Consider the following 25,235-nt stretch of genomic DNA (forward strand, 5'->3'; position numbering starts at 1 on the left):
CATGACAACACAATTTTGCAGATGGAGGATTCCCCCAATAGGGATAGGAATGTGACCCCCTCCCCTTGGGAGGAGGCACAAAGAGGGTGTAGCCACCCTCAGGGCTAGTAGCCATTGGCTACTGCCCTCCCAGACCTAAACACACCCCTAAATTCAGTATTTAGGGGCTCCCCAGAACCTAGGAACTAAGATTCCTGCAACCTAAGAAGAAGTGGACTGCTAAGCTGAAAAACCCTGCAGAGAAGACGGAGACACCAACTGCTTTGGCCCCAGCTCTACCGGCCTGTCTCCCCACTTCTAAAGACACTGCTCCAGCGACGCTTTCCCCAGGGACCAGCGACCTCTGAATCCTCAGAGGACTGCCCTGCTCTAGAAGGACCAAGAAACTCCCGAGGACAGCGGCCCTGTTCACCCAAGACTGCAACTTTGTTTCAAAGGAGCAACTTTAAAACAACTGCGTTTCCCGCCGGAAGCGTGAGACTTGCTACTCTGCACCCGACGCCCCCGGCTCGACTTGTGGAGAAACAACACTTCAGGGAGGACTCCCCGGCGACTGCGAGACAGTGAGTAGCCAGAGTAGCCCCCCCCTGAGCCCCTACAGCGACTCCTGCAGAGGGAATCCTGAGGCTCCCCCTGACCGCGACTGCATGCTTCCCAGATCCCGATGCCTGGGAAAGACTCTGCACCCGCAGCCCCCAGGACCTGAAAGATCGGAACTCCAGTGCAGGAGTGACCCCCAGGAGGCCCTCTCCCTTGCCCAGGTGGTGGCTACCCCGAGGAGCCCCCCCCCCCTTGCCTGCATCGCTGAAGGTGCCCTACAAAACCCCCCTGGTCTGCCCTCCGAAGACGCGGGTACTTACCTGCTGGCAGACTGGAACCGGGGCACCCCCTTCTCAATTGAAGCCTAAGCGTTTTGGGCACCTCTTTGACCTCTGCACCTGACCGGCCCTGAGCTGCTGGTGTGGTAACTTTGGGGTTGCTCTGAACCCCCAACGGTGGGCTACCTTGGACCCAAACTTGAACCCTGTAGGTGGTTTACTTACCTGCAAAAACTAACTCTTACTCCCCCCAGGAACTGTTGAAAATTGCACTGTCTAGTTTTAAAGTAGCTATATGTGAATTACTTAAAAACTGTATATGCTATTTTGATTATTCAAAGTTCCTAAAGTACCTACCTGCAATACCTTTCATTTGAAGTATTACATGTAAAATTTTAACCTGCGGTTCTTAAAATAAACTAAGAAAATATATTTTTCTATACAAAAACCTATTGGCCTGGAATTGTCTCCGAGTGTGTGTTCCTCATTTATTGCTTGTGTATGTACAACAAATGCTTAAAACTACTCCTTGATAAGCCTACTGCTCGACCACACTACCACAAAACAGAGCATTAGTATTATCTCTTTTTGCCCCTATATTACCTCTACGGGGAACCCTTGGACTCTGTGCATACTATTCCTTACTTTGAAATAGTGCATACAGAACCAACTTCCTACATTGGTAGATCAGCGGTGGGGTACAAGACTTTGCATTTGCTGGACTACTCAGCCAATACCTGATCACACGACAAATTCAAAAAATTGTCATTAGAAACTGATTTTTGAAATTTGTGCTATTTTTCTCAATTTTTTAAAGTCCTGCTAGGGCCTTGTGTTAGTCCCTGTTAGCATTTCTTTTAGAGTTTAAAAGTTTTGTGAAAGTTTGAATTAAGTTCTAGAAATAGTTTTAGATTCTTAAAAAGTATTCCAACTTTTAGAAACATAATGCCTGGTGCAGAAGAGAATGTGGTGGAACTCGACCTCACACCTTACCTCCATCTTAAGATGAGGGAGCTAAGGTCTCTCTGCAAAATAAAGAAAATCTCAGTTGGCTTAAGACCCTCCAAACAACAGTTCCAGGAGCTTTTGGCAGAGTTTGAAAAAGCCAACCCCTCTGAGGATGACAACCCAGAAGATGATGTTAGTGACTTGGAGAAGAATTCCCCCCCTTCCAGTCCTAACTAGGGAGATCAGGGACCCTCAATCCCTGATTCCAACTATGATAGTCAGAGATGCTGCTTCCCTCACAGGAGGGGCCAGCACCTCTGAAATCACTGAGGATAGCCTCAGTGAAGAGGACCTCCTGTTAGCCAGGATGGCCAAAAGATTGGCTTTGGAGAGACAGCTCCTAGCCATAGAAAGGGAAAGACAAGAGATGGGTTTTGGTCCCATCCATGGTGGCAGCAACATAAATAGGGTCAGAGATTCTCCTGACATGTTGAAAATCTCTAAAGGGATTGTAACTAAATATGAAGATGGTGATGACATCACCAAATGGTTCACAGCTTTTGAGAGGGCTTGTGCAACCAGAAAAGTAAACAGATCTCACTGGGGTGCTCTCCTTTGGGAAATGTTCACTGGAAAGTGTAGGGATAGATTCCTCACACTCACTGGAAAAGATGCAGAATCTTATGACCTCATGAAGGGTACCCTGATTGAGGGCTTTGGATTCTCCACTGAGGAGTATAGAATTAGATTCAGGGGGGCTCAAAAATCCTCGAGCCAGACCTGGGTTGATTTTGTGGACTACTCAGTGAAAACACTGGATGGTTGGATTCAAGGCAGTGGTGTAAATGATTATGATGGGCTGTACAATTTATTTGTGAAAGAACACCTGTTAAGTAATTGTTCAAATGATAAACTGCATCAGCATCTGGTAGACCTAGGACCAATTTCTCCCCAAGAATTGGGAAAGAAGGCAGACCATTGGGTCAAGACTAGGGAGACCAAGACTTCCACAGGGGGTGACCAAAAGAAAGGGGTCACAAAGCCTCCCCAGGGGAAGAGTGTTGAGACATCCAAAAACAAAAATAGTAAAGAGTCTTCTACAGGCCCCCAAAAACCTGCACAGGAGGATGGGTCCAGAGCCTCTTCACAAAACAATTTTGGGTACAAGGGTAAAATCTTTGATCCCAAAAAGGCCTGGTGTCGTAGCTGTAGGAAGTTGGCTCTGTATGCACTATTTCAAAGTAAGGAATAGTATGCATAGAGTCCAAGGGTTCCCCTTAGAGGTAAGATAGTGGCAAAAAGAGATAATACTAATGCTCTATTTTGTGGTAGTGTGGTCGAGCAGTAGGCTTATCAAAAGGAGTAGTGTTAAGCATTTGTTGTACATACACAAAGGCAATAAATGAGGAACACACACTCAAAGACAATACCAGGCCAATAGGTTTTTGTATAGAAAAATATATTTTCTTAGTTTATTTTAAGAACCACAGGTTCAAATTCTACATGTAATATCTCATTTGAAAGGTATTGCAGGTAAGTACTTTAGGAACTTTGAATAATCACAATAGCATATATACTTTTTACATAAAACACATATAGCTATTTTAAAAGTGGACAGTGCAATTTTCACAGTTCCTGGGGGAGGTAAAGTAATGTTAGTTCTTGCAGGTAAGTAAACCACCTACGGGGTTCAAATTGGGGTCCAAGGTAGCCCACCGTTGGGGGTTCAGAGCAACCCCAAAGTCACCACACCAGCAGCTCAGGGCCGGTCAGGTGCAGAGGTCAAAGAGGTGCCCAAAACACATAGGCTTCAATGGAGAAGGGGGTGCCCCGGTTCCGGTCTGCCAGCAGGTAAGTACCCGCGTCTTCGGAGGGCAGACCAGGGGGGTTTTGTAGGGCACCGGGGGGGACACTAGTCAGCACAAAAAGTACACCCACAGCAGCGCGGGGGCAGCCGGGTGCAGTGTGCAAACATGCGTCGGGTTTCCAATTGTTTTCAATGAGATACCAAGGGGTCTCTTCAGCGGTGCAGGCAGGCAAGGGGGGGGCTCCTCGGGGTAGCCACCACCTGGGCAAGGGAGAGGGCCTCCTGGGGGTCACTCCTGCACTGGAGTTCCGATCCTTCAGATCCTGGGGGCTGCGGGTGCAGGGTCTTTTCCAGGCGTCGGGATTTCAGAGTCAGGCAGTCGCGGTCAGGGGGAGCCTCGGGATTCCCTCTGCAGGCGTCGCTGTGGGGGCTCAGGGGGGGCAACTTTGGTTACTCACAATCTTGGAGTCGCCGGGGGGTCCTCCCTGTAGCGTTGTTTCTTCACCAGTCGAGTCGGGGTCGCCGGGTGCAGTGTTGCAAGTCTCACGCTTCTTGCGGGGATTGCAGGGGTCTTTAAATCTGCTCCTCTGGATACAAAGTTGCAGTCGTTGTTGAACAGGGCCGCTGTTCTCAGGAGTTTCTTGGTCTCTTGGAAGCAGGGCAGTCCTCTGTGGATTCAGAGGTCGCTGGTCCTGGGGAAAGCGTCGCTGGAGCAGTTTTCTTCTGAAGGAGGGAGACAGGCCGGTAGGGCTGGGGCCAAAGCAGTTGGTGTCTTCTTCTCTGCAGGGTTTTTCAGCTCAGCAGTCCTCTTCTTCTGTAAGTTGCAGGAATCTAAATTCTTAGGTTCAGGGAAGCCCTTAAATACTAAATTTAAGGGCGTGTTTAGGTCTGGGGGGTTAGTAGCCAATGGCTACTAGCCCTGAGGGTGGGTACACCCTCTTTGTGCCTCCTCCCAAGGGGAGGGGGTCACATTCGTATCCCTATTGGGGGAATCCTCCATCTGCAAGATGGAGGGTTTCTAAAAGTTAGAGTCACTTCAGCTCAGGACACCTTAGGGGCTGTCCTGACTGGCCAGTGACTCCTCCTTGTTATTCTCATTATTTCCTCCGGCCTTGCCGCCAAAAGTGGGGCCGTGACCGGAGGGGGCGGGCAACTCCACTAGCTGGAGTGCCCTGTGGTGCTGGAACAAAGGGGGTGAGCCTTTGAGGCTCACCGCCAGGTGTTACAGCTCCTGCCTGGGGGAGGTGTTAGCATCTCCACCCAGTGCAGGCTTTGTTACTGGCCTCAGAGTGACAAAGGCACTCTCCCCATGGGGCCAGCAACATGTCTCGAGTGTGGCAGGCTGCTAAAACCAGTCAGCCTACACAGGTAGTTGGTTAAGGTTTCAGGGGGCACCTCTAAGGTGCCCTCTGGGGTGTATTTTACAATAAAATGTACACTGGCATCAGTGTGCATTTATTGTGCTGAGAAGTTTGATACCAAACTTCCCAGTTTTCAGTGTAGCCATTATGGTGCTGTGGAGTTCGTGTTTGACAGACTCCCAGACCATATACTCTTATGGCTACCCTGCACTTACAATGTCTAAGGTTTGGCTTAGACACTGTAGGGGCACAGTGCTCATGCACTGGTGCCCTCACCTATGGTATAGTGCACCCTGCCTTAGGGCTGTAAGGCCTGCTAGAGGGGTGACTTATCTATACTGCATAGGCAGTGTGAGGTTGGCATGGCATCCTGAGGGGAGTGCCATGTCGACTTACTCGTTTTGTCCTCACCAGCACACACAAGCTGGCAAGCAGTGTGTCTGTGCTGAGTGAGGGGTCCCCAGGGTGGCATAAGATATGCTGCAGCCCTTAGAGACCTTCCCTGGCATCAGGGCCCTTGGTACCAGTTACAAGGGACTTACCTGGATGCCAGGGTGTGCCAATTGTGGATACAAAAGTACAGGTTAGGGAAAGAACACCGGTGCTGGGGCCTGGTTAGCAGGCCTCAGCACACTTTCAATTCAAAACATAGCATCAGCAAAGGCAAAAGTTCAGGGGGTAACCATGCCAAGGAGGCATTTCTTTACACAACCCTCCCCCCCCCCCAAACGAAAGAGGATGAGACTAACCTTTCCCAAGAGAGTCTTCATTTTGTAAGTGGAAGAACCTGGAAAGGCCATCTGCATTTGCATGGGCAGTCCCAGGTCTGTGTTCCACTATAAAGTCCATTCCCTGTAGGGAGATGGACCACCTCAACAGTTTTGGATTTTCACCTTTCATTTGCATCAGCCATCTGAGAGGTCTGTGGTCAGTTTGAACTACAAAGTGAGTACCAAAGAGGTATGGTCTCAGCTTCTTCAGGGACCACACCACAGCAAAGGCCTCCCTCTCAATGGCACTCCAACGCTGCTCCCTGGGGAGTAACCTCCTGCTAATGAAAGCAACAGGCTGGTCAAGGCCATCATCATTTGTTTGGGACAAAACTGCCCCTATCCCATGTTCAGAGGCATCTGTCTGCACAATGAACTGCTTGGAGTAATCTGGAGCTTTTAGAACTGGTGCTGTGCACATAGCTTGTTTCAGGGTGTCAAAGGCCTGTTGGCATTCTACAGTCCAGTTTACATTCTTGGGCATTTTCTTGGAGTTGAGTTCTGTGAGGGCTGTCACAATGGATCCATATCCCTTCACAAACCTCCTATAGTACCCAGTCAAGCCAAGGAATGCCCTGACTTGAGTCTGGGTTTTTGGAGCTGCCCAGTCCAGAATAGTCTGGATCTTAGGCTGGAGTGGCTGAACTTGGCCTCCACCTACAAGGTGTCCCAAGTAAACCACAGTTCCCTGCCCTATCTGGCATTTGGATGCCTTGATAGAGAGGCCTGCTGATTGCAGAGCCTTCAAAACCTTCTTCAGGTGGACCAGGTGATCCTGCCAGTTGGAGCTAAAGACAGCAATATCATCAAGATAAGCTGCATTAAAGGACTCCAAGCCAGCAAGGACTTGATTCACCAACCTTTGGAAGGTGGCAGGGGCATTCTTTAAACCAAAGGGCATAACAGTAAACTGATAATGCCCATCAGGTGTGGAGAATGCTGTCTTTTCTTTTTCTCCAGGTGCCATTTTGATTTGCCAGTACCCTGCTGTTAAGTCAAAGGTACTTAAGAATTTGGGAGCACCCAATTTGTCAATCAGCTCATCAGCTCTAGGAATGGGATGGGCATCTGTCTTGGTGACAGAATTAAGTCCTCTGTAGTCCACACAAAACCTCATCTCTCTCTTTCCATCTTTGGTGTGAGGTTTGGGGACTAAGACCACTGGGCTAGCCCAGGAGCTGTCAGAGTGCTCAATTACTCCCAATTCCAGCATCTTGTGGACTTCCACCTTGATGCTTTCCTTAACTTGGCTAGACTGTCTGAATATTTTGTTTTTGACAGGCATGCTGTCTCCTGTGTCCACATCATGGGTACACAGGTGTGTCTGACCAGGGGTTAGGGAAAAGAGCTCAGCAAACTGCTGCATGACTTTCCTACAGTCAGATTGCTGTTGGCTAGAGAGGGTGTCTGAATAGATCACTCCATCCACTGAGCCATCCTTAGGGTTTGATGAGAGGAGATCAGGGAGAGGTTCACTCTCAGCTTCCTGGTCCTCATATGTTACCATCAACAGATTCACATCAGCCCTATCATGGAAGAGTTTTAGGCGGTTCACATGGATCACCCTCTTGGGGCTCCTGCTAGTGCCTAGGTCCACCAGGTAGGTGACCGGACTCTTCTTCTCTAGTACTGGGTAAGGGCCACTCCATCTGTCCTGAAGTGCCCTGGGAGCCACAGGCTCCAAAACCCAGACTTTCTGCCCTGGTTGAAATTCAACCATTGCAGCCTTTTGGTCATACCAAAACTTCTGGAGCTGTTGGCTGGCCTCAAGGTTTTTACTTGCCTTTTCCATGTACTCTGCCATCCTTGAACGAAGGCCAAGCACATAGTCCACTATGTCTTGTTTAGGCTCATGAAGAGGTCTCTCCCAGCCTTCTTGAACAAGAACTAATGGTCCCCTTACAGGGTGGCCAAACAGAAGTTCAAAGGGTGAGAACCCTACTCCCTTCTGAGGCACCTCTCTCTAAGCGAAAAGCAGACATGGCAAGAGGACATCCCATCTCCTTTTGAGTTTTTCTGGGAGCCCCATGATCATGCCCTTTAATGTCTTGTTAAATCTCTCAACAAGGCCATTAGTTTGTGGATGATAGGGTGTAGTGAATTTATAAGTCACTCCACACTCATTCCACATGTGTTTCAGGTATGCTGACATGTAGTTGGTACCTCTGTCAGACACCACCTCCTTAGGGAAGCCCACTCTGGTAAAGATACCAATGAGGGCTTGGCTACTGCAGGGGCAGTAGTCGACCTAAGGGGAATAGCTTCAGGATAACTAGTAGCATGATCCACTACTACTAGGATGTACATATTTCCTGAGGCTGTGGGAGGTTCAAGTGGACCCACTATGTCCACACCCACTCTTTCAAAAGGGACCCCCACCACTGGAAGTGGAATGAGGGGGGCCTTTGGATGTCCACCTGTCTTACCACTGGCTTGACAGGTGGTACAGGAGACACAAAACTCCTTAACTTTCTGGGACATGTTGGACCAGTAGAAGTGGTTGACTAATCTCTCCCACGTCTTGGTTTGTCCCAAATGCCAAGCAAGGGGAATATCATGGGCTAAGGTCAGAATAAACTCTCTGAACGCCTAAGGCACTACCACTCTCCTAGTGGCACCAGGTTTGGGATCTCTTGCCTCAGTGTACAGGAGTCCATCTTCCCAATAGACCCTATGTGTTCCAGTTTTCTTGCCATTGGACTCTTCAGCAGCTTGCTGCCTAAGGCCTTCAAGAGAGGGGCAGGTTTCTTGCCCCTTACACAACTGCTCCCTTGAGGGTCCCCCTGGGCCTAAGAGCTCAACCTGATAAGGTTCCAACTCCATAGGCTCAGTTCCCTCAGAGGGCAGAACTTCTTCCTGAGAAGAGAGGTTCTCTTTTTGGTGTTGTGTTGCAGCTGGTTTCCCAGCTGGCTTTCCTTTTCTCTTGGTAGGCTGGGCCCTTTTTCAGACTCCAGCTCTACTTTTTCACCCTGTGCCTTGCACTGTGCCCTTGTCTTGACACACACCAGTTCAGGGATACCCAGCATGGCTTTTCAGTTCTACCTCAGCCCATGCTGAGGACTCCAGGTCATTTCCAAGCAAACAGTCTACTGGGATATTTGAGGAGACTACCACCTGTTTCAGGCCATTGACCCCTCCCCACTCTAAAGTTACCATAGCCATGGGATGTACTTTAGTTTGATTGTCAGCATTGGTGACTGGATAAGTTTGTCCAGCCAGGTATTGACCAGGGGAAACCAGTTTCTCTGTCCCCATAGTGACACTGGCACCTGTATCCCTCAGGCCTTCTACACTTGTCCCATTAATTAAGAGCTGCTGCCTGTATTTTTGCATGTTAGGAGACAAGGCAGCCAGTGTGGCTAAATCCACCCCACCCTCAGAGACTAATGTAGCTTCAGTGTGACACCTGATTTGCTCTGGGCACACTGTTGATCCCACTTGGAGACTAGCCATTCCAGTGTTAGCTGGAGTGGAGTTAGAAGTGGTTGTTTTCTTGGGACAGGCCTTGTCTCCAGTTTGGTGTCCAGGCTGATTACAGCTACGACACCAGGCCTTTTTGGGATCAAAGTTTTTACCCTTGTACCCAAAATTGGTTTGTGAAGAGGCTCTGGGCCCACCCTCCTGTGCAGGTTTTTGGGGGCCTGTAGAAGACTCTTTACTATTTTTGTTTTTGGATGTCTCAACACCTTTCCCCTGGGGAGGTTTTGTGACCCCTTTCTTTTGGTCACCCCCTGTGGAAGTCTTGGTCACCCTAGTCTTGACCCAATGGTCCGCCTTCTTTCCCAATTCTTGGGGAGAAATTGGTCCTAGGTCTACCAGATGCTGATGCAGTTTGTCATTGAAACAATTACTTAACAGCTGTTCTTTCACAAATAAATTGTACAGCCCATCATAATCATTTACACCACTGCCTTGAATCCAACCATTTAGTGTTTTTACTGAGTAGTCTACAAAATCAACCCAGGTCTGCCTCGAAGATTTTTGAGCCCCCCTGAATCTAATCCTATACTCCTCAGTGGAGAATCCAAAGCCCTCAATCAGGGTTCCCTTCATGAGGTCATAAGATTCTGCATCTTTTCCAGAGAGTGTGAGGAGTCTATCCCTACACTTTCCAGTGAACATTTCCCAAAGGAGAGCACCCCAGTGAGATTTGTTCACTTTTCTGGTTACACAAGCCCTCTCAAAAGCTGTGAACCATTTGGTGATGTCATCACCATCTTCATATTTAGTCACAATCCCTTTAGGGATTTTTAACATGTCAGGAGAATCTCTGACCCTAGTTATGTTGCTGCCACCATTGATGGGTCCTAGGCCCATCTCTTGTCTTTCCCTTTCTATGGCTAGGATCTGTTTATCCAAAGCCAATCTTTTGGCCATCCTGGCTAACTGGATGTCCTCTTCACTGGGATTATCCTCAGTGATTTCAGAGAGGTGGGTCCCTCCTGTGACAGAACCAGCATCTCTGGCTATTATTTTTGGAGACAGGGCTTGAGAGGCCCTGTTCTCCCTAGTTAGGACTGGTAGGTGGGAATTTTCCTCCAAGTCACTATCTTCATCCTCTGTGATGCCATCCTCAGAGGGGTTGGCCTTTTCAAACTCTGCCAAAAGCTCCTGGAGCTGTAGTTTGGAAGGTCTGGGGCCCATTGCTATTTTCTTTATTTCACAGAGTGACCTTAGCTCCCTCATCTTAAGATGGAGGTAAGGGGTGGTGTCGAGTTCCACCACATTCATATCTGTACTAGACATTATGCTTCTAAAAGTTGGAATACTTTTTAAGAATCTAAAACTAGTTCTAGGTTCTAATTCAAACTTTCACAAAACTTTTAAACTCTAAAAGAAATGCTAACAGGGACTAACACAAGGCCCTAGCAGGACTTTTAAAAATTTAGAAAAATAGTTCAAAATGCAAAAAATCAATTTCTAATGACAATTTTTGGAATTTGTCGTGTGATCAGGTATTGGCTGAGTAGTCCAGCAAATGCAAAGTCTTGTACCCCACCGCTGATCCACCAATGTAGGAAGTTGGCTCTGTATGCACTATTTCAAAGTAAGGAATAGTATGCACAGAGTCCAAGGGTTCCCCTTAGAGGTAAGATAGTGGCAAAAAGAGATAATACTAATGCTCTATTTTGTGGTAGTGTGGTCGAGGAGTAGGCTTATCAAAGGAGTAGTGTTAAGCATTTGTTGTACATACACAGAGGCAATAAATGAGGAACACACACCCAGAGACAATTCCAGGCCAATAGGTTTTTGTATAGAAAAATATATTTTCTTAGTTTATTTTAAGAACCACAGGTTCAAATTCTACATGTAATATCTCATTTGAAAGGTATTGCAGGTAAGTACTTTAGGAACTTTGAATAATCACAATAGCATATATACTTTTTACATAAAACACATATAGCTATTTTAAAAGTGGACACAGTGCAATTTTCACAGTTCCTGGGGGAGGTAAAGTAATGTTAGTTCTTGCAGGTAAGTAAACCACCTACGGGGTTCAAATTGGGGTCCAAGGTAGCCCACCGTTGGGGGTTCAGAGCAACCCCAAAGTCACCACACCAGCAGCTCAGGGCCGGTCAGGTGCAGAGGTCAAAGAGGTGCCCAAAACACATAGGCCTCAATGGAGAAGGGGGTGCCCCGGTTCCAGTCTGCCAGCAGGTAAGTACCCGCGTCTTTGGAGGGCAGACCAGGGGGGTTTTGTAGGGCACTGGGGGGGAACAAGTCAGCACAAAAAGTACACCCTCAGCAGCGCGGGGGCGGCCGGGTGCAGTGTGCAAACACGCGTCGGGTTTCCGATTGTTTTCAATGAGAGACCAAGGCGTCTCTTCAGCGGTGCAGGCAGGCAAGGGGGGGGGGGGGGGGGGGGGCTCCTCGGGGTAGCCACCACCTGGGCAAGGGAGAGGGCCTCCTGGGGGTCACTCCTGCACTGGAGTTCCGATCCTTCAGGTCCTGGGGGCTGCGGGTGCAGGGTCTTTTCCAGGCGTCGGGATTTCAGAGTCAGGCAGTCGCGGTCAGGGGGAGCCTCGGTATTCCCTCTGCAGGCGTCGCTGTGGGGGCTCAGGGGGGACAACTTTGGTTACTCACAATCTTGGGAGTCGCCGGGGGGTCCTCCCTGTAGCGTTGTTTCTTCACCAGTCGAGTCGGGGTCGCCGGGTGCAGTGTTGCAAGTCTCACGCTTCTTGCGGGGATTGCAGGGATCTTTAAATCTGCTCCTCTGGATACAAAGTTGCAGTCTTTGTTGAACAGGGCCGCTGTTCTCGGGAGTTTCTTGGTCTCTTGGAAGCAGGGCAGTCCTCTGAGGATTCAGAGGTCGCTGGTCCTGGGGAAAGCGTCGCTGGAGCAGTTTTCTTCCGAAGGAGGGAGACAGGCCGGTAGGGCTGGGGCCAAAGCAGTTGGTGTCTTCTTCTTCTCTGCAGGGTTTTTCAGCTCAGCAGTCCTCTTCTTCTGTAAGTTGCAGGAATCTAAATTCTTAGGTTCAGGGAAGCCCTTAAATACTAAATTTAAGGGCGTGTTTAGGTCTGGGGGGTTAGTAGCCAATGGCTACTAGCCCTGAGGGTGGGTACACCCTCTTTGTGCCTCCTCCCAAGGGGAGGGGGGTCACATTCCTATCCCTATTGGGGATCTGCAAGATGGAGGATTTCTAAAAGTTAGTCACTTCAGCTCAGGACACCTTAGAGGCTGTCCTGACTGGCCAGTGACTCCTCCTTGTTATTCTCATTATTTCCTCCGGCCTTGCCGCCAAAAGTTGGGCCGTGACCGGAGGGGGCGGGCATCTCCACTAGCTGGAGTGCCCTGTGGTGCTGGAACAAAGGGGGTGAGCCTTTGAGGCTCACCGCCAGGTGTTACAGCTCCTGCCTGGGGGAGGTGTTAGCATCTCCACCCAGTGCAGGCTTTGTTACTGGCCTCAGAGTGACAAAGGCACTCTCCCCATGGGGACACCCAGGGTGCCATGCCAACCTCACACTGCCTATGCAGTATAGATAAGTCACCCCTCTGGCAGGCCTTACAGCCCTAAGGCAGGGTGCACTATACCATAGGTGAGGGCACCAGTGCATGAGCACTGTGCCCCTACAGTGTCTAAGCCAAACCTTAGACATTGTAAGTGCAGGGTAGCCATAAGAGTATATGGTCTGGGAGTCTGTTTTACACGAACTCCACAGCACCATAATGGCTACACTGAAAACTGGGAAGTTTGGTATCAAACTTCTCAGCACAATAAATGCACACTGATGCCAGTGTACATTTTATTGTAAAATACACCCCAGAGGGCACCTTAGAGGTGCCCCCTGAAACCTTAACCAACTACCAGTGTAGGCTGACTGGTTTTAGCAGCCTGACACACTCGAGACATGTTGCTGGCCACATGGGGAGAGTGCCTTTGTCACTCTGTGGCTAGTAACAAAGCCTGTACTGGGTGGAGATGCTTATCACCTCCCCCTTGCAGGAACTGTAACACCTAGCGGTGAGCCTCAAAGGCTCACCCCCTTGGTTACAGCACCCCAGGGCATTCCAGCTAGTGGAGTTGCCCGCCCCCTCCGGCCACGCCCCCACTTTTGGCGGCAAGGCCGGAGGAGATAATGAGAAAAAGAAGGAGTCGTCACTGGCCAGTCAGGACAGCCCCTAAGGCAACCTGAGCTGAGGTGACTGACTTTTAGAAATCCTCCATCTTGCAGATGGAGGATTCCCCCAATAGGGATAGGAATGTGACTCCCTCCCCTTGGGAGGAGGCACAAAGAGGGTGTAGCCACCCTCAGGGCTAGTAGCCATAGGCTACTGCCCTCCCAGACCTAAACACACCCCTAAATTCAGTATTTAGGGGCTCCCCAGAACCTAGGAACTCAGATTCCTGCAACCTAAGAAGAAGAGGACTGCTAAGCTGAAAAATCCTGTAGAGAAGACGGAGACACCAACTGCTTTGGCCCCAGCTCTACCGGCCTGTCTCCCCACTTCTAAAGACACTGCTCCAGCGACGCTTTCCCCAGGGACCAGCGACCTCTGAATCCTCAGAGGACTGCCCTGCTCTAGAAGGACCAAGAAACTCCCGAGGACAGCGGCCCTGTTCACCCAAGACTGCAACTTTGTTTCAAAGGAGCAACTTTAAAACAACTGCGTTTCCCGCCGGAAGCGTGAGACTTGCTACTCTGCACCCGACGCCCCCGGCTCGACTTGTGGAGAAACAACACTTCAGGGAGGACTCCCCGGCGACTGCGAGACAGTGAGTAGCCAGAGTAGCCCCCCCTGAGCCCCTACAGCGACTCCTGCAGAGGGAATCCTGAGGCTCCCCCTGACCGCGACTGCCTGCTTCCCAGATCCTGATGCCTGGGAAAGACTCTGCACCCGCAGCCCCCAGGACCTGAAAGATCGGAACTCCAGTGCAGGAGTGACCCCCAGGAGGCCCTCTCCCTTGCCCAGGTGGTGGCTACCCCGAGGAGCTCCCCCCCCTTGCCTGCATCGCTGAAGAGACCCCTTGGTCTCCCATTGATTTCTATTGGAAACCAGGCGCGTGTTTGCACACTGCACCCGGCCGCCCCGTGCTGCTGAGGATGTACTTTCTGTGCTAACTTGTGTCCCCCCCCCCGGTGCCCTACAAAAAAAAACCCTGGTCTGCCCTCCGAAGACGCGGGTACTTACCTGCTGGCAGACTGGAACCGGGGCACCCCCTTCTCCATTGAAGCCTATGCGTTTTGGGCACCTCTTTGACCTCTGCACCTGACCGGCCCTGAGCTGCTGGTGTGGTAACTTTGGGGTTGCTCTGAACCCCCAACGGTGGGCTACCTTGGACCCAAACTTGAACCCCGTAGGTGGTTTACTTACCTGCAAAAACTAACTCTTACTCCCCCCAGAAACTGTTGAAAATTGCACTGTCTAGTTTTAAAGTAGCTATATGAGAATTACTTGAAAACTGTATATGCTATTTTGATTATTAAAAGTTCCTAAAGTACCTACCTGCAATACCTTTCATTTGAAGTATTACATGTAAAATTTTAACCTGCGGTTCTTAAAATAAACTAAGAAAAGATATTTTTCTATACAAAAACCTTTTGGCCTGGAATTGACTCTGAGTGTGTGTTCCTCATTTATTGCTTGTGTATGTACAACGAATGCTTAACACTACTCCTTTGATAAGCCTACTGCTCGACCACACTACCACAAAATAGAGCATTAGTATTATCTCTTTTTGCCACTATCTTACCTCTAAGGGGAACCCTTGTACTCTGTGCATACCATTCCTTACTTTGAAATAGTGTATACAGAGCCAACTTCCTACAAGGACTAAGCTAGCCAATGTGTGGGACCTCAAAGAAGCAGCAGGTTGAGACAATGCCAGCATGGGTTTAGAGTACCTGCCAAACTAAAGTTATCACAGACTCAACAATACCAAAATGTATTTTCACCCACCATATTGACAGTTAACACTGGGGAGCCACGAGTCCAGGCTTTCTTTATTCAATTATGGACAAAACATTCATTAAAGCAGTTATTTTCAAGACAACGTGGCACTCAATATGTGTAACAGTTTTATTTATTAGTTAATGATAATCAACTGTAAAAGAAAATCACAATTGGAATACACTCTGCATAGGGAAGAACAATGGAGTCTTCCAGGATGCCCACATGTAAGAGGTCATGTGATGAAGAGCAGGAGGTGTAGTGAAAAATACTTGGAGACCTTGTGAAATGGAAGCAGACATACAACCAAAACCCTCATCTTGAAAACAAGTGTCATGGGGGCAAATGAGAAGGGCAGAGTGATGAACCGTGGGTTTATGGCAGTGACCTCTATCTCCAGTGTATGCAACTCACTTTTGAGGTTAGAAAGAAGAACTAAAAAAAAACACAATAAAAACAAAAGCACACAATTCAACTAGAGGGGTTCCCGCTACATATTGAGGAGAAAAATACATGGCTGCCCGGTAAAAAACATATTGAATAACATTGTGAATGTCCCTACAGTGATGTTTAGTTGGGTAAGCTAGTACTGGGAGCTACGGAATGCATAACTGGGTGGCACCACAATCTAATCAAAGTGTTCACTGATGAACGTAAAATGAGGAGAATGTCAGGGTCTACAAAGAATAAAAGGAGGATGCCATACTATGGTTTCATTGTGAAGCCAGATGGATCAGGAAAGACGATGTACACAATTAACTTTGTATTAAAGTTGTGTGGATGGGACATGCTCAGGATAAACAAGCATGCGAGTAAAACTCAAGATTATCAAAATAGATAAAGAGGGAAGCAAGTGAGGCGACCATGGGGTAAAGATGAAGGTGGTGCTGAACAGAGCATCTTTCCTGGCGCAGGAAGCTGGATCGAGAATTATACCTTGAACGGAGGTTTAAGATGGAATCATGAATAGGAAAATATCATCTCATTATACGTAGATGATCTACTTATACATTTGACAGTCCATATCCCAACAAGTCAAAGACTCCTCAAAGATAAAGAAATGTGTAATAGGTATTCAGTGCTCTGCATCAACTGGATGAAATCAGTTCCAGTTCTATTTCCAATAAACGATTTGACTTCTGGAATGCAGTCCCTTTTTCAAAACTAAAAGGAGGTTATCTGTGTTTTTTTTGGTACTAAAAACATTGAAATGTTAGACAACCAGATGTCCCTCGGTGATAAACTACTTGTCCTGTGCCTGCATGGTGGCACAGGGTGCCTGCCTCGGTTTTCTCCGGTACTTAAAGTCTTCGGCAGAAGTTTGTCACGTGTTCTGCTGCCTTTAGCGCTGTGGTCGGTAGGCATGGTGCAATTGGAATAGCAAAACTAGGAGAAATATGGAGCCCATACAGAAATAAAACATATCTAATCCTCCCCGATTCCAAAATCGTGAAATACTTGTAGGTTAAAAAGGCCCTACTGAAATCCTCAAGCTTCTTGCTAAGGTAAAGTGTGTATCACTGTTAAAATACACAGTCCCACCAGCGCCACTGCTGAGACACGCACAATCCTAGATATACACACAAAAAAAGGGAGCACACTGCCTCACACTCCAGCATTTTTTAATCCTAGATATACAGTACCCTGGTGAACAATTCATGGGTGTGTTGTGTACTTTGAAGATCCTGTGGGAAGCGGGTAATGGACTGCATCTCAATGGAGCATGGGACAAAGCGCACATGTATCCTTGGGTAGTGGCCATTATGCCTGGATACAGACCGATTCAACTCCTAAACGAAGCAGCAGCTGGTTGAAATAGGGGTAAATACTAGTGATGTAGACCTGTGAGCTGTGGATCACTTCTACATACAATATAGGCCTGCTCAAAGATCCAGTCTTTCTGGAAAACTGTTATTAATGACTAGTGCATGTTAGGAGCAAAGGATAAAATCTGAGAATCTGTGTGGACTCAAAACAGGCTACGAACTTCTAATAAGATATGATGTACCTCCAGCTAGATCTGGCATTTGTGAATAATGCAATTAATGCATAATCACTTCCAGTCTGATTGATATCCCTGTGCATTACACTACGGTTGTAGAAGCTCTCAAGATGCATGTCGGGCAAGTTGGTTAATCCTACAATGTGATACCTGAGGACGATGTATTCAATTTGAAACCACAAAGCAATGTTAAAAAAAATACATTTTGGGATAATTTTGCAATAATGTAAATTCTGATGTCTGCATATATGTAACTTCGAAAAACAATAAAAATAGAATTTTCTTTTAAGTGTCTTTGTGATTTGTTAACATGAGTGAAATTAGAACCAGTGTCATGGGAGCACTAATGCTACTGCTGAGACCCACTTACCAACATCATCCTCCACCAGGCTGCCTTTGCCACCGACCTCAACTTCCTTCTCGCGTTTGGGCATCTTCAGCACAGACCGTAAGGCAGAATCCAACAGGAAGCAACGACGAAGCACGGCGAGTCGTAGAATATTGGCAGTATTTCCCTACTGTGGGTAGACAAAAGCAATTAACGGTACATGCAAGGCTTCGCTCACAGGTTTCTCTTGTTACTAATGTTTCAATGGTAACAAATAGTTAAATGCCAAAATATAAACCCAAAGCAGCTTCTAGTTGTTTTGTTTATTTAGCAGCAGCTCGAGCTGGTCCAACAATGTACAGAATGACAATCACAGCACAACAGCCGGACTTGTGATTCATATAGTATACATGAGACTAGTGCGGGGGCTGCGAACGTCAGAGATCGATTCTTAGGGAGGACACACAAGTAGTATGCATATACAGACTCCCATCTTCATGGGCTCAGCGTGAGCAGACATCGGTCAAACTTGGAGCGTGTCCTGAGTAAGCTGATGCAGTAATACAGCTTGCTTGTGACAGAAGCGTTCAAGGGGCATTTTTCGGTGTAGAACAGCATTTAATGTTGCATCTGTTTTATCTGCATATGGGCTGATACCATGCATGAGGCGAGGCTGAGGACTGACAGGAAGACAAGGGAAAAAGATTTGTGGTCATCCTTGTATAGACGATATGGCAGGATTAAGTATATGAGCGACCCGAGAATGGTACTCAGCTAAGTCATGAGCCTGGGAGGACTCCAGGGCGCAGAAGGGCGAATGTGAACTGACCAGAGCAGAGCGCCAGGAGACCTAGAAAGAACTGTTACAAAGGTAGGTGGTGACCCACTGAAGATCAGCATCTGCAATGCAGTGGGGGGGCTTATGTGTTGTGACGACTTACTCCTGGTGTGTAATTTTCATGTACCCTTTTCGGCATAGGTGTACCTCTTCAAGCAGGATCATCTAGTCGGTAATGTTCCCCTTATTTATGTGATTTCTCTAGCAGTTTTTATTTTCTTTAGGTGGTCATATACATTGATCTCGAAAAACGTTTGTCTATTAAAAAGGTGCGGTGCTTGTGTTGGGACAGACCTCAAGTTTGAAACCAGAAATACATAACCAGGCCTCTCTGTGTAGTATCATTACAACACAAAGCCCCCAAGTCACGAGCCGCCTGGACCACGGTAACACCCTATACGCAGGAACCACCGCTAAACTCCAGAAACGTCTGCAGCGAATACAAAACAGCCACATCTCCGCCCACCCGAGACACCTGCACTGGGTTCCCGTCAACAAAAGGATCACCTTCCGGCTCCTCACCCACGCACACAAAGCCCTCCACAACAAGGGACCCAATTACCTCAATCGTCGCCTCAGCTTCTACACGCCCACCCGCCAACTTCGCTCACCAACCTCACACTCGCCGCCGTCCCCCGCATCCACCGCACCACGGCAGGTGGGAAATCCTTCTCCTACCTGGCAGCAAAGACATGGAATTCCCTCCCCACCAACCTCAGGACCACCCAGGACCACCTCGCATTCCGGAGGCAACTCAAGACCTGGCTCTTCGCGCAGCAGTAATCCCCCTCCCCCTAGCGCCTTGAGACCCTCACGGGTGAGTAGCGCGCTTTATAAATGTTGTTGATTTGATTTGATTTGAGCCCCCTAATGGCAGATTCTGCAGTCTAAAGAGAATTTGTTATCTACGTAGTCCCCCATCAAACATGATTCTCTTTGCTATTTTTATATTCCTCTGGTAGGTCTTGGATTATTTCCTCTGTCTCCCCTTGCTGCTGATGGCCTTATTTGAAGAGGATGCAATTATTTATTGGACACTCTCTCAATTACCTTTCCCTTTTTTTGTATCCAGCCTTTTGCTATCCTTTTCGGGTGGGGGGGGGGGGGGGGGGGGGCAGTAGTTGCTACATTGCCGATTCTATTTCTAGCTATTGTTACCCTATGAGTCAGGATCTGTACGTGTTCTAAGTAGGATTTAGTTTAAAGAGACTATATTTTTCTCCACACTCGGGATTACTGCTGTACAAGAAAAAAAGTTGGTTTCTTACATACCACCTTGTCCTGTTTCAGAACAAATGGAAGCACTGGAATGTTTTCCCTTTACAAAAGATATCTTTACGAGGAAGCATGGTTCCACTTTCATTTCCCCTAGTTACACCACATAGGTATCTGCAGCTCATGATTAGAGATTGATGTAATAAAAGATCACTAGAAGGAGGAAGCATGGAAAGGCATGTTTCAATAGGAGTCTCGATATTTTCTTATATATCACTACCCAAATAGGACTTCTACCATACGTCTTCCTCCTCTCTCTCTCTATTGGAGCATCTTGTGTCTATCCATATAATTTCCATGTCTTTATTTCTACATCTTTGAAAATACTAGGACAAACGAAGTCACAATGGTGCTGAATTGACTTCAAATATCGACCCAATACACACAGCAACGTTTTTTTCTTCTCTTCCACGCTCAACAGAAGAACAAAAATCTTAGGACTGAGGTGATGCACAGGGACAGTGCATTTGCGGATCATATCATAATCTCGGCCCATCGTTGACCCTCAACAGAAAAAAAAATCCATGACGACACAATATTTCTGAATTCACCCGCTAGATGGTAGAATAATACACAGCAAGTTAATCTTCAATAGGTTTGCTCTGCAAGTGGGATATTTCAAATCCACAATGAAACCGAGAATTGTCAAATTACCTGTTAATAACCAGTTGCAAAAGATAAAGCTTTGCACTTCACAGAAACTCTCATCCTTGTGTGAACAGCAAACGAGTGGTATGAACACATACACAGACTTTGTGTCAAAAGGTGACAAAGACAGCGATTGTGACAGTGAGGAATGGTACTCTGGCTGTCGAAGTATTTCAGCTCTGAGGAAAAGTGCAGATATGTGCCCTCTCTACAATTTATTAAATGTATTTTAAGTCTGTAAGTGCCTCCCCATGTAAAACAGGCGATGGGAAAACATGAAGCCTGATATGGCTTTCTGGGCAGGCTAACTGTGTATACAAACTTACATTAAGTGAGTAGTTACAATACTGGGGTCATGAGTCACAAAGCTTTCTTACACTGCTTAGTAACTACTTTCTGGCTACTTATAAAATACGAGCTTAAGTTACACTTCTGGAGTAAACATATATTCTGTTTTTGTGGCTAGACAAGAAGCAGTGAACTTACTCGAGAGCACAGTCCCCGGCACCTTGATTTAGTGGAGACGTGTGAATTACACTTTTGGAGTGAATTTACACTTGAACTCTGTGAAAAGGCAAATGTACACTTTTGAGAAAGTTACCGTTGTGAATTAGACCCCGACTCTTAATGGGTTTTTACTCCGAAGCTGATTGCTAGCTGAGGTCGGGCTTGTTTGAATGTAAACAATAATGGAGAGCATTCACAAATTTTCCATCCTGGACTAAAAAGTTAAAGAAATATCCTAAACATTTTTAAAATAGTTACTGCTTTTATTAATATACACATCAGATTAATAGGGGTGGAAATACAACAGCCTTTAAGTATTACTGTTATTTAATGAACCTATTATCCTCGTAGTAGGAGCCATCTTTATACAGTTATTTCGCTCAAATGGCATTCATTCACTAACGGTCATACAGGTCCTTGAATCCCCGCTGAACAGATACATTGGACCACAGCTTAAAAACCTCTGCTTTAGATTATTTTCAATTCCCAACTGTCACTTCCTTTACCAATTTACCCATCAGCTTCTGTTACACTGCATGATTGTCTCACACCAACTAGTTTCCCGTCACCGTAGCCACTTGTTTAGCCATTTGTCAGCTGACTGTAAGGCCATTCCCAGCCACTTGCTGCCCCATCCCAACTGCCTCACCTACTGTGGACAAATTTTACAAGGAAAGCCACATCTGTTTTTTTCCCAGTTGTTGGATACTCAGCTGACTTCCATCTACACTACAATGTGACCCACTCCTCCATAGCCAGTATGAGTGATGCAGTGATATGCTAAGTTACTCCCAACAGCGTTCAGTCAAGGACAGGCTGGTGAACCCCCACCACATTTATTTATGGGTCGGGTTAGTGTCCCAGTGATAAGAAGTGTTGGACCTAGCCCTCTCTGCAGCGTCACCCCTAGACTTTTTGCCCTCATCCTTTCCATTTTATTGAGTTTGTTTTGGTTGACCATAGGACTCTGCCACCTTACCACTGCTAACCAGTTCTAAAGGGCTTGTGCTCTCTCTCCTCTGAACAGGGTAAAATTGGCTCACACCCAATCGCCACATTTAGTTTACTTATAGATCCTTAGTAATGTGGTACTACATGTACCCAGCGCCTGTAAATGAAATGCTACTAGTGGGCCTGCAACCTACTTAAGTAGCTTTTTAAAAAAAAAAAATGTCTAGAGTCTGCAATTGAAGTGTGTGCAGTTTTAAAGTGCCATTCCCACATAGCAAAATAAACCTTTTGGTGGGCCCAATCCTTTCTTTTGAATACATATAAGTCAACCCTAGGGTAGGCCCCAAAAAGCCCACAGGCCAGGGTACATTGTATTTAACACAGGGACACACACTTAGGTTTTACGTGTCCAGGTAGTTAAAAAAACAAATAAAATAAATTAAAAAGACTCTTACATTTGATTTTCAATACTGCAACACCCACCTCTCCTATAGGATAATATTGGGTTATCTTAGTACAGTTAATAAGTGCTACCTTTATTTTGGGAATGTGTAGAAATTTCATGGTTAGTGTTAAGGAATTGTAATTTAAAACCCTGCTCTAGAAAGTGTTCTGGTTCAGGGAGGACCTGAAGTGGCAGTTCATGTTGAAATGTTCCAAAGAGGAGCAGGGACAAGACCAATTTACCATATGGCTAGGTCTAAACTGAAGTGACACAGTGGGTGAAAAATTATGGATTGGGATGCACCCCAGGCAATTGCCAGTGGCGGAGATTAATTCAAGCATTCCATCTATCAAATTGTAGTATCTGCATTTGAGCCGGGTATGCCCAGATGTGGTCCCCGGCTCACTGTGCCACTGGAACCACGCTATATCCGGCTGTAGAGCCCATAATAAGGGTGAAACTGTTCCTGAGTTGCTTGAGGTCCGGTTCAAGGGGGCCAGGCCTAGCAGTCCAGGCTGGACTGTTCCAATGAGGAACACGATCAAGACATGGTTTTCATATCGCTGGGTGGTGGCATGGTGGGTGACAAATGACGGATTAGGATGCGGCCCAAGTGACTGCCCGTGGCTGAGATTAAGTCAATCATAGCATCCATCACATTGTTGTTTTTGCGTTTACCTTTAAAAAGTTGGCATTTTCTTGTTCTAACCACTAGGTGTCTGTCTAGTAGACATGGCCCGAAGGCATCAAAGAGCTTTACAACACACAGAATGCAGGGTTTCAGGGAGTTACATTAATAGTAGTTGAATTTGGACGTTTACATCAGTGTATAAATACAGAAGTAACCAAAAGGGACAGTTACAAAAGGGCAGAGGACGGTAACAGTTAAGCAAAGGAATATCACGGCACACTGGAGAAAGTAAATAAATCTGGTTGAGGGTGAATTAACCAAGGTATCTGTCAAATAGGAATATAATCGAATAGAAAATACCAATAAAATTATGTTAAACTCATTGGATTAGAAAAATTAAAGGGTTGTTTTTTTCCGGTTTTATCCGATTAAATCAAGTTGAATTGTTTTACATTCAAAAATATAATGCAAGGTATCACCACTGAAGCTTAGCGGCTTAGTGGACAGTCGCACAACTCTTACTTCTTGTTAAGTTTGACACTGCCTGGCGGTATACCGGCGCTCCTCTGCTTTGGGGTATTGGAGGAAAAAAATCGCACTGCAACTGTTATAGTAAGCCCCTTTCGTGTTCGGACCTCGAAGCAATAAAGAAATGTAAACTGTACTCCAGAATAAACGGGGTCCTGAGGAGTTGTACCCCAGCACCTCGTAAATTGAAGAAAAACTCATCAAAGATTCCACTGTATATTAAGATGTCAACCCTTTTTTAACCGGGATTGGGGATGGTGAAATGAAGGTGTGTGGGGAGGTAGTTTCGAAGTGCGACGCTCTTTAATAAGGGCTCTATTCATACAGCAGGAAATTATTGGCAGGAGACCATTTTTCCGCCCAACATGGCCACCTCCATTTCAAGCTGGTTTCGGTAAAATGTAGAAAAAAGCATGCCCGCGGTCTAGTTACCCAAAGCGCTTCAAAAAGCCCGACAATGGCTACCTCCAGGGGAACCATGTGGCAGAAGGTGCCAACCAAGCTCCTGGAAGGGGCTCCTGCCCGCAAAACTCTGGGGCCACCCAATGTTACAGAGGGGTGCTCCAGGAGCGTATGCACTGTTCCAGCGCATCGCCCAAGACAACACATAGGAAGCATGTCATTGTAACACCACAGAGACCCTGGGCAGCCCCACACTTCACAGGCCCCACAGGTACCCCGGCATGCAAGCAACCCCAGCGAGCGGACAAAGCGGCGAGCCACGGCGGAAAACTTCCAGCATCCGCCACCTTAGCTTGGTGAAGCTCTCGAGTGAGCCACCGGCCGTCGCCCTAGAGCCCACGCAGGGTCTCCAACGAAATAAGCCACAGCTGGGTGGCGAGAGGCATCCGTTGCTTTAGCATGGACGTCTGTGCTTGGCGGAGGTGCTTCTCTACACCGCGGGCGCCATCTTGCTAGCAGTTCATTATCCTGTAAAATACGAATCAGCACTAGCGGCAGATGGACGCAACCGCCTCTCCTGGCCAGAACTCACCAGTACCCCAACCTCCGATTGCTTCTCCGCTTTCTCCCTAGCCCGAACTGTTCTTACCTGGCCTCACCAGATCCTCGCTGCTCTAGGCAAAGATAGTGAGACACAACCACAACGAAATCCTCCTGGGGAAAGGGGCGTGGCCGTTTGCCTAACAAAGGACATTGAGACGGATGTAGAGGGAGGACTGAGTAGTTATGTCAATTAATTTATTTATGCTGTTTTACTATAGAGCTGGCACTAACCACTTGACTGCTAGGGCTCATTTTGTGCAGTTTGATATAGCGGGAACTAAATGTGAAAATATTAGAGAGTTTTCGCCTTATTGTTTTTGCTTTTTGGGCACGGGGAAATCTAGTGATTTGCCCAGAAAACCAAGATGTTGAGCTCATTTCGAGACTGGAACCTAGTTCCCCTGTTCCCAAGTCGACAGTCCTAGCCTTTAAGCTATTTTTTAAATTTGTTTTAGTTTTATTTTATGTTTTTTTTTAGGGGGGGTGGGCGCAGGGGTGTTTGGGGTAGATGGCGGTTAAACCTTCATAGCTTTGTTCCACAGAAGGCATCCGTGCCATCTTTTGTCCTTTTCCCAACATCCTTGGGATTGTAAAGGTAACCAGGATTTATAGATTCTCCTGGAAGAGAAAACACACTCTGCCAGAAAGCTTTTTTTTTTTTTTAAATGGGGCACCAACAAAGTTTTGCTGTGTAAGATCACCAAAAATGTTTTTCTAGCTTACGCGTCAAGAATTTTCAATTCTATTAAGGAGACGGAGGCGAGGATTATGCTATCTCCTTCTTTACTGACCCAAACACAGCGGCCAATTAAAACACAGAAAAAACATTAACTACTTTTTCCATGATGCTCAGTCCTGATATCACATGGGGCAGTGGCATCCAAGACATATGCATTAGGTTCCCATCTAGAGGACATTATGAAGGCGGCTGATTGGTAGTCAGAATCTACGTCTCGCAAATTTTATCATAAACCTGTAGTAGA

General features: G+C 47.0%; 1 protein-coding gene across 5 annotated transcripts in view; it reads right to left on the reverse strand.

Moving 5' to 3' along the window:
• Positions 1-24,430, reverse strand: part of APEX1 (apurinic/apyrimidinic endodeoxyribonuclease 1) — a 70,008-nt gene extending 45,578 nt beyond the window's left edge. For 2 of the 5 annotated variants that reach the window (XM_069202446.1, XM_069202441.1), the window contains exons 1-2: positions 24,299-24,430; positions 17,467-17,614 (exon numbers count right to left, since the gene is read on the reverse strand). In XM_069202446.1, the coding sequence (XP_069058547.1) occupies positions 17,467-17,530 (64 nt within the window). In that variant the 5' untranslated portion in view covers positions 17,531-17,614; positions 24,299-24,430. Of the gene's footprint in view, positions 1-17,466; positions 17,615-23,241; positions 23,562-23,996; positions 24,170-24,241 lie in introns of those variants that run through there. The other 3 variants (XM_069202443.1, XM_069202444.1, XM_069202445.1) reach the window with 3 other exon arrangements.
• Positions 24,431-25,235: the final 805 nt, after the last annotated feature.

The sequence above is a fragment of the Pleurodeles waltl genome, chromosome 8, assembly GCF_031143425.1.
Source record: "Pleurodeles waltl isolate 20211129_DDA chromosome 8, aPleWal1.hap1.20221129, whole genome shotgun sequence".
NCBI lineage: Eukaryota > Metazoa > Chordata > Amphibia > Caudata > Salamandridae > Pleurodeles > Pleurodeles waltl.